Source organism: Scleropages formosus, chromosome 1, assembly GCF_900964775.1.
Source record: "Scleropages formosus chromosome 1, fSclFor1.1, whole genome shotgun sequence".
In the NCBI taxonomy this organism is placed as follows: domain Eukaryota; kingdom Metazoa; phylum Chordata; class Actinopteri; order Osteoglossiformes; family Osteoglossidae; genus Scleropages; species Scleropages formosus.
Window position 1 is genome coordinate 15,658,765 of NC_041806.1, and position 15,407 is coordinate 15,674,171.

At 43.4% G+C, this 15,407-nt stretch overlaps 2 protein-coding genes across 5 annotated transcripts in view; one reads left to right on the plus strand and one right to left on the minus strand.

Moving 5' to 3' along the window:
* Nucleotides 1-2,401, minus strand: part of itfg1 (integrin alpha FG-GAP repeat containing 1) — an 88,518-nt gene extending 86,117 nt beyond the window's left edge. The window contains exons 1-4 of the mRNA XM_018758157.1: nt 2,021-2,401; nt 1,530-1,611; nt 1,199-1,341; nt 391-448 (exon numbers count right to left, since the gene is read on the minus strand). Of these exons, the coding sequence (XP_018613673.1) occupies nt 391-448; nt 1,199-1,341; nt 1,530-1,611; nt 2,021-2,198 (461 nt within the window). The 5' untranslated portion in view covers nt 2,199-2,401. The remainder of the gene's footprint in view (nt 1-390; nt 449-1,198; nt 1,342-1,529; nt 1,612-2,020) is intronic.
* A 115-nt stretch (nt 2,402-2,516) lies between these two features.
* Nucleotides 2,517-15,407, plus strand: part of phkb (phosphorylase kinase, beta) — a 67,895-nt gene continuing 55,004 nt past the window's right edge. For 2 of the 4 annotated variants that reach the window (XM_018758147.2, XM_018758146.2), the window contains exons 1-2: nt 2,517-2,594; nt 8,499-8,585. In XM_018758147.2, the coding sequence (XP_018613663.1) occupies nt 2,531-2,594; nt 8,499-8,585 (151 nt within the window). In that variant the 5' untranslated portion in view covers nt 2,517-2,530. Of the gene's footprint in view, nt 2,595-3,873; nt 3,979-8,498; nt 8,586-15,407 lie in introns of all 4 variants that reach the window. The other 2 variants (XM_018758148.2, XM_018758149.2) reach the window with 2 other exon arrangements.

A 15,407-nucleotide genomic window follows, 5' to 3' on the forward strand; every position in this document is an offset into this window, starting at 1 on the left:
CATAGCTAGGATATAAATTATTCTTCCTCATTACCACCCACTGAACAAGAAATGAGCAGAACACTGCATCCCCAGTACAGCAATAATCCAAAAAAACTGAACCCCTCATACGCTATTGCGCCTCTATCCAAGCCAAATTACATGGCATACCATTTAGGTTTTATTTCACATAAAAGCTCTGTCACAAAAGCAGTTTCTCAGCTGAGACTCAAACTAAGACCCTTCTCCACTTCATGGTGCCCATTTCAGAACAGAACCACCAAAGCTAAACATGTAAATCGGTACACTGTACAACTTCCTCTGTATGTAAAGGTCGCTGAGACACCAAGTAAAGGAATGCAACAACCAGATTCTCTCCTCTTCCCCAATGAATGTGCATGTGGTACTTACTCCATAACTAGGGGCTCGTCCACAAAAGTTTTATTCAGGACAGTCTTCACGCTTTTATCTGTCAACACAGAAATATGCTAAATGTTTATGAACAGTTGATTGCACACAACAATACCCACCACAATACAAAAAAGTAATTTCACACCAACAGTTACATTTATCAAGGACTGTACATATCCTGTGTGCAGTCCTTTAGCCTAATAAAGTACAGATACAGGACATTGTGTTCAAGAATGATTATTATTAATCTTCATTTCACTGATACCTTTGTCCAAGACAATCTGACATGCAACTTCCTACATCAGACATGTAACTTGTGTTTTATTTATTCAATCTTTATTGTTTCAGATATGTAACAATAATTTACCCTTTTATATAGCAGAGTATTCTTACTGCGGTACTTTAACCAAGGATACAATATCAAGAGTGGAACTGGAAGGAGGAAAACTCAAGACTGCAAGGTGACAGCCCTTAACACTGTTACCATCTGGCCCACATATAACAACTGAAATTACATACAATACTCAGTTACTTATTATTGTTAGGTGATGATTACTGTTGTACAAATGGGTAAATCATTGTAAAATCAACTACTTAACACTGGAAGCTGCCATGGACAATGCTGTCACATATTTATGACTGCTTAGTTGCACGACAGAACTGCTCTGTAACCTTATAAAAGATCGAAAACTTTTATTTTACTACTTCCCTATTTAAAGTGAATTCCTATAATCTGAGAAATAAAACAGCAAATGAAGTGCTGAGACTTTAAAGCCAGAAAAAGAGGGTGTCTTAAGGGTATATCTACCCAGGGTCTGATTCTTGTTGCCCCAGTAGATGGTGACATAGCTCTGCTCAGTGTTCTTGCTTTTGGGGTGGGTGGTGAGCAACACATCCATCTGGGAGTCTCCATCAAAGTCCCCAGGTACCACACCATCGATGACTTCATCACTGGGGGGGAAATCAGACATTTAAATTTATTTATTTGCCTGTTGCTTTTCTCCAAAAGGACTTAGGATGTATTGCCCTAGGAAGAAGGGTTTCAACCTGGGTCTTCTGAGCGAGAGGTGGTAGCTCTACCAGTATGCAGATCAGGGTTTGTGTTTGGATGACAGGGGAGGGAAGTGGAGGGCACTCACTCAAAAAGCTCCTTGGGCAGTCGAACTCTGAGTTTGAAGTAAGGTGCTGCGAGGTCAGCCAGGAATATCACCAATTCAGATTCTGAAATGTAAACAGTAATGACAATAATGACAATCATGAAGACCCTTGTGAGGGGCCCTCAGTGACAGCAGCAGGGTGTGTCCCCCAACCTGGGAGGACCACCACACACTGACTGGAAACTGGATTCTTAGGCCCCAAACGTTCCCCACCGTTAAAGTTATACTAGACACTGCTGGTCGAGTGGAAAACTAGTAGACTAGACACAAGGCAAGGCTTCACACACACAGTCACACGACACAGTGACAATGCCACATTCCCTTCATAACACATGAAATATTAACACAGAACCACGACGTCACTGAAAATGCACATTCCAGCATGATATTAACAATGCGTATTTTAATGTAATTACACTGTGTAAATATAGTGAGTAAGTGAGTAAACTAAAGTCCAGCTCAGCAGTACTGACGCTCTCGGATGATGAAAATATCCGTCTGTTTGTCGGAGTTAAAGTCCCCGAACGCGGCCACGGTGCCATGGAACTCCGAGCCGAACAGGTCCGCCGTCACGTCCTGCAAGCCGAAGACGCGCGGCGGTTGACAAAAACACACCGCTACCGTTAAAACAAAAACGCATCCGAGCCACATCTTTGCTGCCGTGCTGCGCCTACAACAGGAAGAGAACCACCGCGTGCCGCTTTACGGCAGCTTAGCAAGCATATCCGACCTGTTCTAAAGGTACTCTCGTGATACATTGACACCGAGGGAGGACAACATCCGAGACCACGTGCTTAGGATATTTTAAATAATTTTCAAGGATGTGTTAACTGGATTCTGCGCCTCGGAAGTCGCAGACACTTTAGCTCGGATTTGCCTCACTCAGGCTGAATCGCGACACAACTTTCGTGTTTGCGACAGTGCCCGTCAACAAGCAGATCCGTGTTTTACGACAGTGCCGCTGGGCAGTGTACCTTGTAAACATGGCCACCCTGGCGGATGTGGGTTGGAAGCTCCTCGAGTTTAAAGCGAGATCCAAGCGCTCAGGTTTGATCTTTTAACGACTTGCACGGTGTCTTTGTTTGGTTTAGCTTGTGCACCGCTTCGTGCTTCGCAAGACGTCTTTTGGTCGCACTGTTTGACTGAGGTTTTGAGCCCTGTGTGGAAGTCCCGCCCCTCCCCCTCTGTCGGGCTGGTCTCTCGGCTCTGCATATAAAGGTCAACACTATTTTAAGCCCTGCAGCAGATAACTTTCACCCCATAATGATGCTCGTGCTCCAAATTATTTAACGGGTTTTGCATATACACATTATGTGTCTTTCTTGCCACAATGAACATGTTCCAGCATGATGGTCTCAGTTGGCATCCATCCTCATTTGGTTATTTATTTAAGGACATCTTTAAGATTCATCATTTATTCATAAGGAGCTGCGCTGAGAAGATTATATTTCAAGACAAAGAGGCTGGAGGGAGAAGTTGTTTTGCTCGAAGCTCAGACAACTTTGACAACGGTTGTTGAATTTAAGCTGTAGATCAGAGAAATGTTGAGGAATGAATGGGTTTTAAACTCAGTTTTCTGCTTTCCATCCTTTGCCCCAACTAAGGTAGGTTCAGTCTTACTACTCATCCGATTTGGGTGGGAAGATGAAACGGAAACAATTTCCAGAAAGTACAGACAGATTGAATTGTCAGGGATGTTATATTTGCTGTAACTGAGCGATAGGTTGAGCACCATCATCTCTCAGGTGCCTCTGCAAGTATGAAGCTTTTCTGATGACCACTCACTCCAAGTCCCTAGCCTTTCGGTGATGTGGTCAACAAAGTATCAGAGAAGGTTTTATTCCCCACACAGTTGTCCTCTGTTGAGGGCATGGAGGATGCGGTAGTGTAGGATGCTGAGCATCAGCATGGCTCATTGATCATGTGTCTGAGATCATGTCTGTTGACAAAGACGAACTAGCATTTGCCTTTTCCTTGAGTGTTGAGTCCGTCCGTTCATACACACCCATGGTTTCATTGACCTCATTGTCATAATTGAACAAATAAACAAATGAATTCATATAACAATATTGCTTATCCTTTGGGCAGTTAGCTATGTCTTCATCATCATCCTTACCAATGCACTGCATGATGAATCAAACTGTATAATTGTATTTCAATGTAAAGACGTGCTGTTTTAAGGTATCAGCCATTCATTGACTTTTTGACATGCTGTAATACATTGTCTGTTTGGATTAACCTGCCAATATGAGCTCTGCTGTGTAATTCCGCCTTGATTGTGACTGTAATGGCTGCAATGGCTTACTAACACTTCTGTGAATTGCAGTAGCTTCTTAGTTGTGTCTGAAAGACGATTACCGTAAAGTGCACCTTTCGAAAATGGCCACCTCTGCATCCGAACGCCACGGCTGTCAAAAACTTGACCGACATGGTAAGTGGTCAGCGAGCCCGAGGTGCTCTGCACTCACATCCCCACCCCACTTCCTTGGTTTCAAAGCAATGGTTTAATTTAAAAAACTAGATTTAATGACATTTAATGTTTAAATGTGTCTTATGGTGCATCTGTGTTTAAATTCATCTTCTGATCTTCTAGAATGAAAAATTCAGAGGATTACTTTTGACCTTGAAATAGATACATGAAATAAGATACATGAATTCTTGTATCAAACATATTTATATGTTTTTTCTTTTTTTACATAGTCAGGTATTATTGCAAAAATTTTTTAATAACATCTTATTCTATGCAGGGTCACAGTGATCCAGATCCTATCCCAGGAGCATAGGGCGTGAGGCAAGCAGGGTACACACTGGACAGGACACCATTCCGCTGCAGGCATTATTGCAAACAATTAGGAATAATTACCCAGAAGGAGACCCCCTTTCACAAGCCACTGTATCATCACTGATCTGAAAAATAAGAAGGACAAAAAGGGGACATCAACATCACATATGATTAGTGAGCAGAGTGATGCCCTCCAGAGCCATTGTCCTCAGGCATTTGTCCAGACTGTGAGGTAAAGCTGAGGACCAGTAGCAGGGAGACAGTGTGCAGAGCTCAGCTGGCATTTTGGGCATCTAGCGTCAAGAGAAAGAAGCTGAATACGACTTTAATTGACTGGATACCCTAACCACAGCACTGTGCCAAACCGCGAAGCACCCGTTTGTGTGTTCAGTGGCACGAGGAGTGTAGGCGGCGGATGCATGAGTGGTGTGTGGGTGTAAGGCACTCATGTCCTTCTGCTCTCTCCCGCATTCTTCACAAATGGACCTGTGCTTTTGAAACAGCTGCCTAAGGAAATCATCTCCAAGTGCGTGGTTCCAAAGATGGAAGGTCACTGGTTCCTCAGAGATGTGGGCTTCCGTTTGAATAAACTGTAGAGTTAATGTGGCACAGTGGGTTCCTATCCTGAGGAATCATCCTTATCCCCAGTGCAGCATTTCTTCAGAGCTGAGGGGCGGTTATTTTGGAATAATGTATCTTGTGGAAGGGTAGTTTGGGGAGCTAAGGAGTCAAGCTGCCCAAGGTCAGACTCTCCCACTCACTAGATTTCAGTCCCATGCTGTTTCTGGTCTTCATTTTGACATGCATTAGACCGGTTTAGATGGAAAAACCCAAGTGAATCAATGATCCTATAATAATGAAGCCAAAGAGGCACTAAATGCCTGCATATAATGAGGCCATCTAGATCCAACCAACAATGTCTTCTTGGTCATTGTAGAGTATTAGCCAGAACTGAGCGGACCTGCTGGAAACCAGTGATGCCAAGAAACAGAAAGTTGACTTTCTAAGGACTGAAAGTCAGTCTTATGGACTCATTAGCCAAAATGTAAAATATCTGTGTCCAAACACTGAGTGTTTGACACAGAGAGGATAAGCACATGGGTTGTGCCTGTGTTGTTCCCAGTCTTCAGCAGGGCGGTGACAGCATCATGATGTGTGGCGTTTTGCTAGCGCATGTCAGAGGATGACAGAGTTCATGTCAGTCTCAACCAGCATAGATATCAGAGCATACTTAAGAGGCACAACATTCCATAAGGAATATGCATAGTGTATTCAACATGTTTCATAGCATATGCAACATTCCATAAGGAATAGTGCAACATTCCCTAAGGCTAGTTTGAGAGTCCTTCATTCTTCAGCAAGAACCCAAAATGCCTCAAAGTTGTTTAAGAACTACCTGGTGAAGGACATCTCAAAAAAACTAGTTTCTTTCGTGTGTACTTAAAACCTTTGACTGATTTGGTATGTAAGAGGCTGTTGATGGCCATTCTTATAACATTCTTAGATTCTGCTTTAGATACACAAGTATCGCATGCTAACATTTGCAGAAAAACTTGCTGCTAAAGAACAGCTCGCCCCCCCAATTTCCGATTCACGATCCACCTCAGTTAGCTGTTCCTCTTCTGCAAACAGTTCCTTTGGCGGATTTGCTACGTAGATATGTGAAGATGATGATGATTAATTAAGAGCTGTGTATGGCACAATAATAATTAAACTGCCTTGCTGTTCCCAAGCCTCAGGCCTCACAGATGTAGATTAGGTACACTTATAGATCTGTTGATACCTGCAAACTGCTTCACCTTTATCACATACTGGATATGCGTGCGGATTAGCGGTTTTACCGTAAGGTTATTTACTTTGTTAGAAATTACTGGGAAGATTTGTATTTGGCTTGTCGTAATACTTGCTTCTCCGGCATTAATTGTGTTGGCTTATTGTGAAAGTATCAAGTCTGTTCTGTTGATAAATTATAGTTCAGTTCGCAGGACAATAATAGCTGTTGGGGGTTGGGACAAGGCTGGTTGCCTTGGTGAGGTTTTTTTTTTTTTTACACTATTCTGGGACTTGCACATCCTCACCCCATTGTGGCAGTTTTGCACCCGTGACACGGCCGTATTATTGAATTTATAGCTTTAGCTGACCTACTGATTACTTTCTTTACAATGTTATGTGTTTATATTAAGCTATATACAATGGTCTACCCATTTTTACAACAAAGGATTTTTTTACCATATCAAGTACCTTGGTCAAGGGTACTACAACAGGATTGGGATTCAAATCCGGGTTCTTTTACTGCAAAGCAATGGCCTTTACTAGTCCGCCACCTGCTGACCCTTATAGTATTTTAAACATGCAAAAAATCAAACCGGAACCTATCCAGAGCTCTTTTTGTATAAATATTTAAACACTCGTACCAGATTTTTAAGTAGTTCAGGATGATTCAGAAAGAATACAGTTTTTTTTTTTCCAGGAAAGTATAAATCATAGTGGCAAACCAGATGTGAAACATCTGCAGTTGGTGATTTACCCAGACAGACTCTTTATTTGGCCCTTAAACTAATGCTGCAATTTGGGCGCTAAAAGCAGGATTATTTAAACTTGCCTCCCTTCCAAGATGATACTTGTGATCCCTCCATCTGTTGTTGAAGATTTATTTCTTTATTTTTTCATTCATTCATTCATTTATTTATTTATTTATAATCCCAAATGGAAAATGAAACTGTGCAGAATGCCTGATTCTGGCTCAGAAATGCTTTTTAGTATTTTGGCTTGTGGTTGATTTTCTGCCAGTTCAGCTCCCTTCTCCCCCCACAGTCCAAAATGAACAAGCCCTACAGGTAATAAAGCGTCTCACGGTGCTGCGTGAACACGATGCCAGAATAAATGTCTGATTTCAGGGAGCCTTCGACAAACAGTAAGAGTGGTATGAAGGGTCTCAAAATGCTCCCCACCAGTTCTCTTTGTCTCTCTCTTCTCCATTTTGGTTGCCATAGATTGTTTGTTTATTCTCTAAATTGTTTCCTAGCAACCACAAAAAATCCGTCACCATGACGGAAGAGAATACATCATATATTTAGAAAGTGAATTTGCAGTCTTTTCACAGAGCTGGTTTGGAAAAAATCCTGGTTTTGTCCCTGCTCCTTAAAAGCTGATGAAAATTATGGTAATTTTTCATTGCTTACGCGAATTTTCAGCACCTGAAGTATTGACCCATGGCTGATCCCATTAAAATGCAAATTGTCCCAAACTTTAAATGTGTCTAAACTGAATCTGGTTCCACAAAGTGCAGTTCTTCTGAAATGTGCTACACCATTCATAAGGGGGAGGGGGGAATTAACTGGTTACAAGTTTAATTATTTTGCGTTTTTTTTTTTTTTTTTCTCCCCTTCTTCCCCTCCACCATCCTTTTTCTGTCTGCCTTTTATGATAAGACTTTTATTGATGGTTTTGTCGATGTTGTGTGTGACAATCTAATTTTAACAACAAAAACAACACCAAAGAGAACAAAACCTTGGCGGATGTTTGCACTTTGTTTGTTTGTTGCCACTCATCTGGGCGGCGCTGGAGGAGACCCTGTTCACCAGATGGCGTGGTGGAGAGGTTCTTTTCAAAACAGCTTACACTTTTTCTCTTCTACTGACTCAGTCCTCTGGCTTTCTGTCCATCAAAGGTCTTCATTTCATTGCTTATGTTACAAATACCATCGGGTCAGCCACACACTCAGAGACATGTGAAGGCTTTCATGTGTTGAACTGAGCTCTGAAATTATCTTATTAATCAACTCATATGCCTGTACCAACATAAGGTTTTGGTCCAAAGTTACCCTGAAGGGTGTTGGTCAAGTGCCTCTAGTGAAATGTGCAAAGGTACATGGATTTAGCTGTTTATACATCTGGGTAAATTTTACTTCATCAGTTCAGGGTAACTGCCTTGATCAAGAGTATTACAGCAGGAGGTGGATACAAATCCAGGTTCTTTGATTACAAACAAACAGCTCTATTTACTGCTGCCACCAAGAAGTGCAATATCTAGCAAATCACTTTGTCTGCTAAGTAAATTTGTGACCGAAAGCTGAAAAAGACCAGAGAAGCACCCAGTGGAAGGTGCGTGACATAGGTGTTGGACCAGTTGCTGTGAGACAGACTGTAATTAAATTTCTGCATCTACAGGTTCCATCTATGAACCGCTCAAGCTCTCAAATCTTCCTCGTGAGGATGAGCCCATGTGGGAGAAACTGGACCGGTTCTACAGTGCAGGTGAGCACAGGGATTCTGGTGGAGCTGTGTGATGCTATGTGCAGTGATCGTGTGTATGACTGCTTTGATAATCATTTGTCTTGCCTTGCGCACCTCACCCCGTTCATATTCTAATCAGCCAGTGAATGATCAGTCCAGTAGGCCGTTCATTGTTTGCCTGTTGGGTAAGCCACAACCCACAAGGGAGCGCAGACTGTTATTTAGCACTTGTCAGTGGTGTCGAGGAATTTGCCAACACAATGAGGCATATGCTTTAGCAGAGGATTTATTCCAGAAATTTCATGGGTGAGAGAACGGACATTTCTGAAACAAACACATGTTCAAACTGTTTTAGACACAATGTATTCAGAAAGTATTCAGACCCCTTCACTTTTTCACATTTTTTACGTCACAGCCTTATGCTAAAATCATTTAAATTCATTTTTTTCCCTTATCAATATGCACTCAGTACCCTATAATCACAATGTGAAAACAGGATTTTAGGATTTTTTGGAAATTTATTAGAAATACACACACACACATTTTCAGAACCGCTCGTCCCATATTAGAAATAAAAAGCTGAAATAACATTACACTGAAATACATATTCTGGAACTTTTATTATTACACTTGAAATTTAGCTCAGGTGCATCCCATTTCTATTGATCAACTTTATGATAGTTCTGCTCCTCTTTTGGAGTCCACCTATGATAAATTCAGTTGATTGGACAGGCTTTGGAAAGGCACTTAGCTGTCTATATGCGGTCCTACAGTTGATAATGTGCATCAAAGCAAAAGCCAAGCCGTGACGTCAAAGGAATTGCCTGCAGAGCTTAGAGGCTCAATTTTGTCAAGGCACAGATTTTGGGAAGGCTACAAAAAATCTGCAGCATTGAAGGTTCCCAAGAGCACAGTAGCCTCCATGATTCTTAAATGCAAGAAGTTTAGGAACAACCAGAAGTCTTCCAAGGGCTGAGCAATTGGGGAAGAAAGGCTTTGTTAAGAGAGGTGTCCCAGAACCTGATGGTCACTCTGGCTGAACTCCAGGGATCCTGTGTGGTGATGGGAGAAACTTCCAGAAGGATAACCATCACTGCAACACTCCACTGATCTGGGCGTTATGGCAGAGTGGCCAGACGGAAGCCTCTCCTCATTAAAAGACACATAATAACCCACTTGGAATTTGCAAAAAGGCACAGGACTCTTAGATTCTCTGGTCTGATGAAACCAAGATTTAACTGTTTGGCCTCAATTCTAAGCATCATGTCTGGTTTGAAACCAGGCACCGCTCATCACCTGCACAGTACCATCCCAGAGGTAAAGCATGGTGGTGGCAGCATCATGCTGTGGAGTTGTTTTTCAGTAGCAGGCGCTAGGAGACGAGTCAGGGTTAAGGGAAAGCTAAATGGCGAGAGAACCGTAATGGAACCCTGCTTCAGAGCACTCTGGACCTCATACTGCACTGAAGGTTCACCTTCCAGCAGAACAATGACCTAAGCACAAAGCAAAGACAACGCAGGAGTGGCTTAGGGACAGCTCTGTCAACGTCCTTGAGTGGCCCAGCCAGCGCCCAAACCTGACTCTGTCAAATATCTCTGGAGACACTTGAAAATAGCTGTCCACTGACGGTCCCCCTCCAACCTGACAGAGCTATAGAGGCTCTGCGGAGAAGAATGGCAGAAAATCCCCAAATCCGGGTGTGCAAAGCTTGTCGCATCATACCCAAGAAGACTTGAGGCTGTAATCACTGCCAAAGGTACTTAAACAAAGTAAAGATTCTGAATACTTGTGTCAATGTGATATTTTAGTTTTTTATTTTTAATAATTTTGCAAAAATGTATAAAATCTTGTTTTCGCTTTATCATTATGGGATATTGCGTGTACATACTGTATATGAGGGGAAAATTAATTTAAACTATTTCAGCATAAGACTACAACATAAAAAAAAATGTGAAAAACATGGAGGGGTCTAAGTACTTTCTGAATGCACTGTAGTACTTAGACGGCGTAACTCGGCACAAATGACAGGAAAATATTATTTTATCTTAGAGTAGATATTGAGTGAGGTGTTGGCTGTCAATTTGTCATATCCTAATGAGGGTTTCACTATCACATCTGTTCCAAGCATATCATGAAGCATCTCTTGTCAGAATATCAGTTCCCCATGAACAGGTGCAGTTGCAGCCCCCTACAACTAGACCAAGAGGGCAGGGTGAGCCTGCTGCAGAATTTGCTATTGCATGGTCCAGATGTGAGCCGATGGTCCTATGATTATTAAGCCTGGGTTCCAAGTGGATGAGCCGAAACACAGTAGATTACCTGTGGCTTGTTGAGTAGTTCGTTAGCTCCGTCCCCCCGTTACTGTGGCTTTGGGTGCCATTGCTGAAGTCTTCTTGGCGGCACGGTGGCACAGTGAGTAGTGCTGCTGACTCACAGAGCCTGGGTGGTGCAAGTGGACGTGGATTCGATCCCCACTCAGTCTGTGTGGAGTTTGCATGTTCTCCCTGTGTCTGTGTGGGTTTCCTCCAGGTGCTCTGGTTTCCTCCCACAGTCCAAAGACATGCTGTTAAGGTTCACCCATAGTGTGTGAGTGACAGAGAGAATGTGTTCCACTGGTGTATGGATGAGTGACCCATTGTAAGTAGTGTATCTAGCAGTGTAAATCACCTTGGTGAATAAGGTGTGTGAACTGATAACACTACATAGTATCCATTGGAAGTCGCTTTGGATAAAAGCATCTGCAAAATAAATAAATGTAAGTCAATGCATTTAAAATGTAACATGGCAACATGGGGCTCTCATTTCTACGTTTTTCAAGGAGAGGTGGACACCAGCTTTGTTGAATATCACACGTGTGTGTTTGCTTCCAAACCTCCGCATGTCTTTTCAAGAAGGCCATTTGTATTCTCTGGGATTTGTTTAGTGCTGGCACTAGTGGGTCATGCCGCTCCGTGACCTCGATCGATACCCATCTGTTCCATCTGAGCGATCGCCATCGGGGAGCTGCTCTCACTTCCTTGGGTCACTCTGGTGTCGGAGATTTAGTCATCTGAATACTTTGTCATGTGCCACGATTCGCTCTGTAGGAGACGTCCAGCTACGGCATGGATTGTTGCAGGAGAAATTTACAGTGTTTTCGGAATGAAACACAGTCTCACACAGAACTTCTCTTCCGTGGCGGTGGACAGGTTTTTTTTCTTAAACAAGGTGCTGTAGTTTACTGGAGGTGAAAATCTTTTTTGGGTTCACAGGACAGAAAGCTAATGGAGTGAAGGAGCTGATGGGTTCAATCCCCCTCTCCCTGCTCCAACCTCTGTTTTTCTTTGTTTTACCTTTTTGCGCTCTCTCTAATATCAGTGTCTGCAGTTCATCTCTCTCATCAAACATTCAAAGAAACACCTGTTTCATGACTTCTGCTGTATACTTGCCAAAGTTGTGGACTGTTTACTCTGTTTAATGTGTTACATATTCATACATTTATGTCACTCCTAAGTGACCTAGTGTTAGATTTTTATGTTAAGTTACTTTACTCCTTTTTACAGCAGGCTAATTTTTACTCTATAAATACAGGGTAAGTACTGTGCCCCCTGCCGTGCCCTATTTATACATTTCTAAAGTATTCATGAATTATTGTAGTTGAAGTGTCAGGCACACAGGGCTGAACAGAGTGGGAATTTTATGGCGCAAATTGCTAATTTAATACGGTTTTGAATTTTCCTTTTGATTACGTGACCCTTCAGTCATTCATACGTGTTCTTACATCTTACGTAACATGTCCTTGCTCTATTCTGTTTATCGCTAGTAGCTGTAGTACCGCTATCAGGTGTCCTCTTCAGTGTCGAGCAGAGAAGGAGCCAGAAAATCTCAGGGGAGCTCTACATTTCTCGCCTGGGTTGAGGGCCCTCAGATGATATACAGGCATGATGACTTCTCACCCCCTTCCCCATTGGGAGGTGCAACGAACCTGTTCAAGATTTTTGAATCTTTGTCTCAGAAACAATTCCCTGCAGACCTATCTGAGATATTGCTGAGGTTACTGGCACTTGAAATGAGACCTGCGGATGAGTGGAGGCCACGCGGAATGTGCCGGAGGGGAGACGGTGACGGAGATGGAATTATGAATCGTTGCAGCCGTGAGAATGGAAAGGTTTTGAGTTCCCCACTGTCTCCTCTTTTCTCTACAAACAGCTTTTGTAGTGACTCAGTCGGCAGTGGATTGTTACTCTTAGTGGAACATAAATGGAGAGCAGCGATATACTGTATATGCATCTCTTCGTTTATTAGACACTTCAATTTTTAGAGATGTACAACCCAGAGTAAAGAAAAGTGCATCAACAAAAGACAAAAAGCTTTAAACTCAGACACAGGATTGTGCAGAGACGGCTTGTGTGTCTGATACCACTATGTTGCTAGTTCATATTATTTCATTAGCTCCAGTAGAAATGACATTCAGGTAGCAAATGCATAGATATCAAATCACTTTATGGTCACTTCACCATAACCACAAGTGTGGTGGTGAAAATCTTTGGTGCATTCTCCGCAGCTGTGCAGCATAAACAGTAAACATGTACACAGATACGTAGTAGAATGATAAAGTGCAGTACATGGGAGGTAGAGTGGGTTGTGTGTGTGGTGGTGTTATTAGTTAGACTTCAATAGTCTGATGCCCTGGAAGAAGAAGCTGTCCCACAGTCTGTTGGTGCGGGATCTGATGCTGCGATACCTATCTGATGGTAACAACAAGAGCAGTCCATGGCTCAGGTGGCTGGAGTCCCAGATGATCCTTCATGCTTTCCTCACACACCGCCTGGTGTAGATGTCCTGGAGGGAGGGAAGCTCACCTCCAATGATGTGCTGGGATGTCCACACCACTCTCTGCATAGGATGAGGGCGGTGCTGTTCCCATACCAGGTGGTGATGCAGCCAGTCAGGATGCTCTCCATGGTGCAGGTGTAGAATGATTTGAGGATGTGGTGGCTCATACCAAACTTCCTCAGCCATCTGAGGAAGAAGAGACACTGGTGAGCTTTCTTCACCACTGCCTCAGTGTGAGTGGACCATGTGAGGTCCTCAGTGATATGAACACTGAGGAACTTGAAGCTGTTGACCTGCTCCACTGGTGTTCCGTCGATGGTGATGGGGGTGTGCTCCCTGTCCTGTCTCCCAAAGTCCACTATTAGCTCCTTGGTCTTTTTTGATGGTGAGCGAGAGGTTGTTTCCAGAGGTTGTGTCAGAGTACTCACCTCTTCTCTGTAAGCCATCTTATCGTTGTCAGTGATCAGAACCTACCACCGTTGTGTCATCCACAAATTTGACGATGACATTGGAGCTGTGGGTGACCGCGCAGTCGTAGGTGTATAAGGAGTACAGGAGAGGGCTGAGAACACAGCCTTGCGGGGCTCTAGTGTTGAGGTTCAACAGGGAGGAGATGCTGCTGCCAATTCTGACCACCTGGCATCTGCCTGACAGGAAGTCTATGATCCAGCTGCAAAGGGAGCTGTTCAAGCCCAGAGCCTGGAGTTTCAAGTCAAGCTTGGAGGGCATAATGGTATTGAATGCTGAGCTGTAGTCTACAAACAGCATTCTCACATTTGTGTTCTTTTTGAACAGGTGTGAAAGAGTGGTCATATCCTAAGGGTGAAGACAATGGCATCATCAGTGGAACGGTTATTACGATAAGAGATAATTATTGCAAATGGTGCTAGACTCATTTATGGAGCTGTTAGGAAATCAGGAGAGAAGTGACTCTCAAAGACATGGCAATGAGACCCTTCTTCAATGTGGTAGGGATTCAGCAGCTCTGAGGGAGACTGGGAGCCCATTCCACCACGCTGCGAACAAAACCAAAAAAAGCAAGCTTTAGATTTTTGACCACAGTGACCCTGATTTGGACAAGTATTTAAAAATAGCAAGTGAGAGTCGTTTTTTATTCTGGTATGCAGATTATGTTAAATTCTTGTGTTTATGTCACACATTTATATCCAATTGCGTAAATGATTACAAACTGTAGACTTCTGTTATGTAAATTAAAATTTCAGCAAGTTGAAGCTGTGATGAGTGTTCAAGTCATTTAGTTGTGAACTGGATTACATACCAGTTCAGTATCAATTGCACCATTGAGAAAGATGCTTCCAAATAGCCAGTGTGTACAGTAATTGTAAAATGTATAAGTAGTTTGTAACTCAAAAGTAGTCCTTACTTCCATTTAATGGTGATGAGTGTCATGGTTGTGCTGAACAAAGGACGGACTCAATTGCAGAGGAAAGTGAAACGAAGTTTAGTAAGTCCAAATCGTAATCCAAACTCAAGTCGTGGGACAGGCGTGGATCAGGCGATCGGCGAACGTTATACAGGGGACAAAACAAAGAGCGTGGTCAAGAAAAGCAAAGGCAAAGGTCGGTATCGGGCTGGGTTCACGGAAACTCCATAGTACTGGAAACAAGGATGGCAAAACGAGGTTCCGCATTCAGGCATCCTCGGTGTCCCCTTTCATGCTCGCTTCCATCAGGAAACGGCAGGTGTCGCCGATGAGCTGGGTGTGCAGGTCGTGACAGTACCCCCCCACCTGACGGTCGGCCCCAGACGCCCTGGGCCTTGAAGGAGGGCGCCCCCGGGGGCAAGGGGCTGGACACTCCGGGTGGTCCCTGTGAAAGACAGCAATCACCTCAGTGTCAAGAACATCAGAAGCGGCCACCCACGAACGTTCCTCCGGGCCATACCCATCCCAATCAACCAGATACTGCAGCCGACCCCTCTGTCTGCGAGAGTCCAGCAGGGCCCGGACCCTCTAGGTGTTGTCACCATCCAGAGGCAACGGAGGGGAGGGTGTGGTGTCTCCTGGTG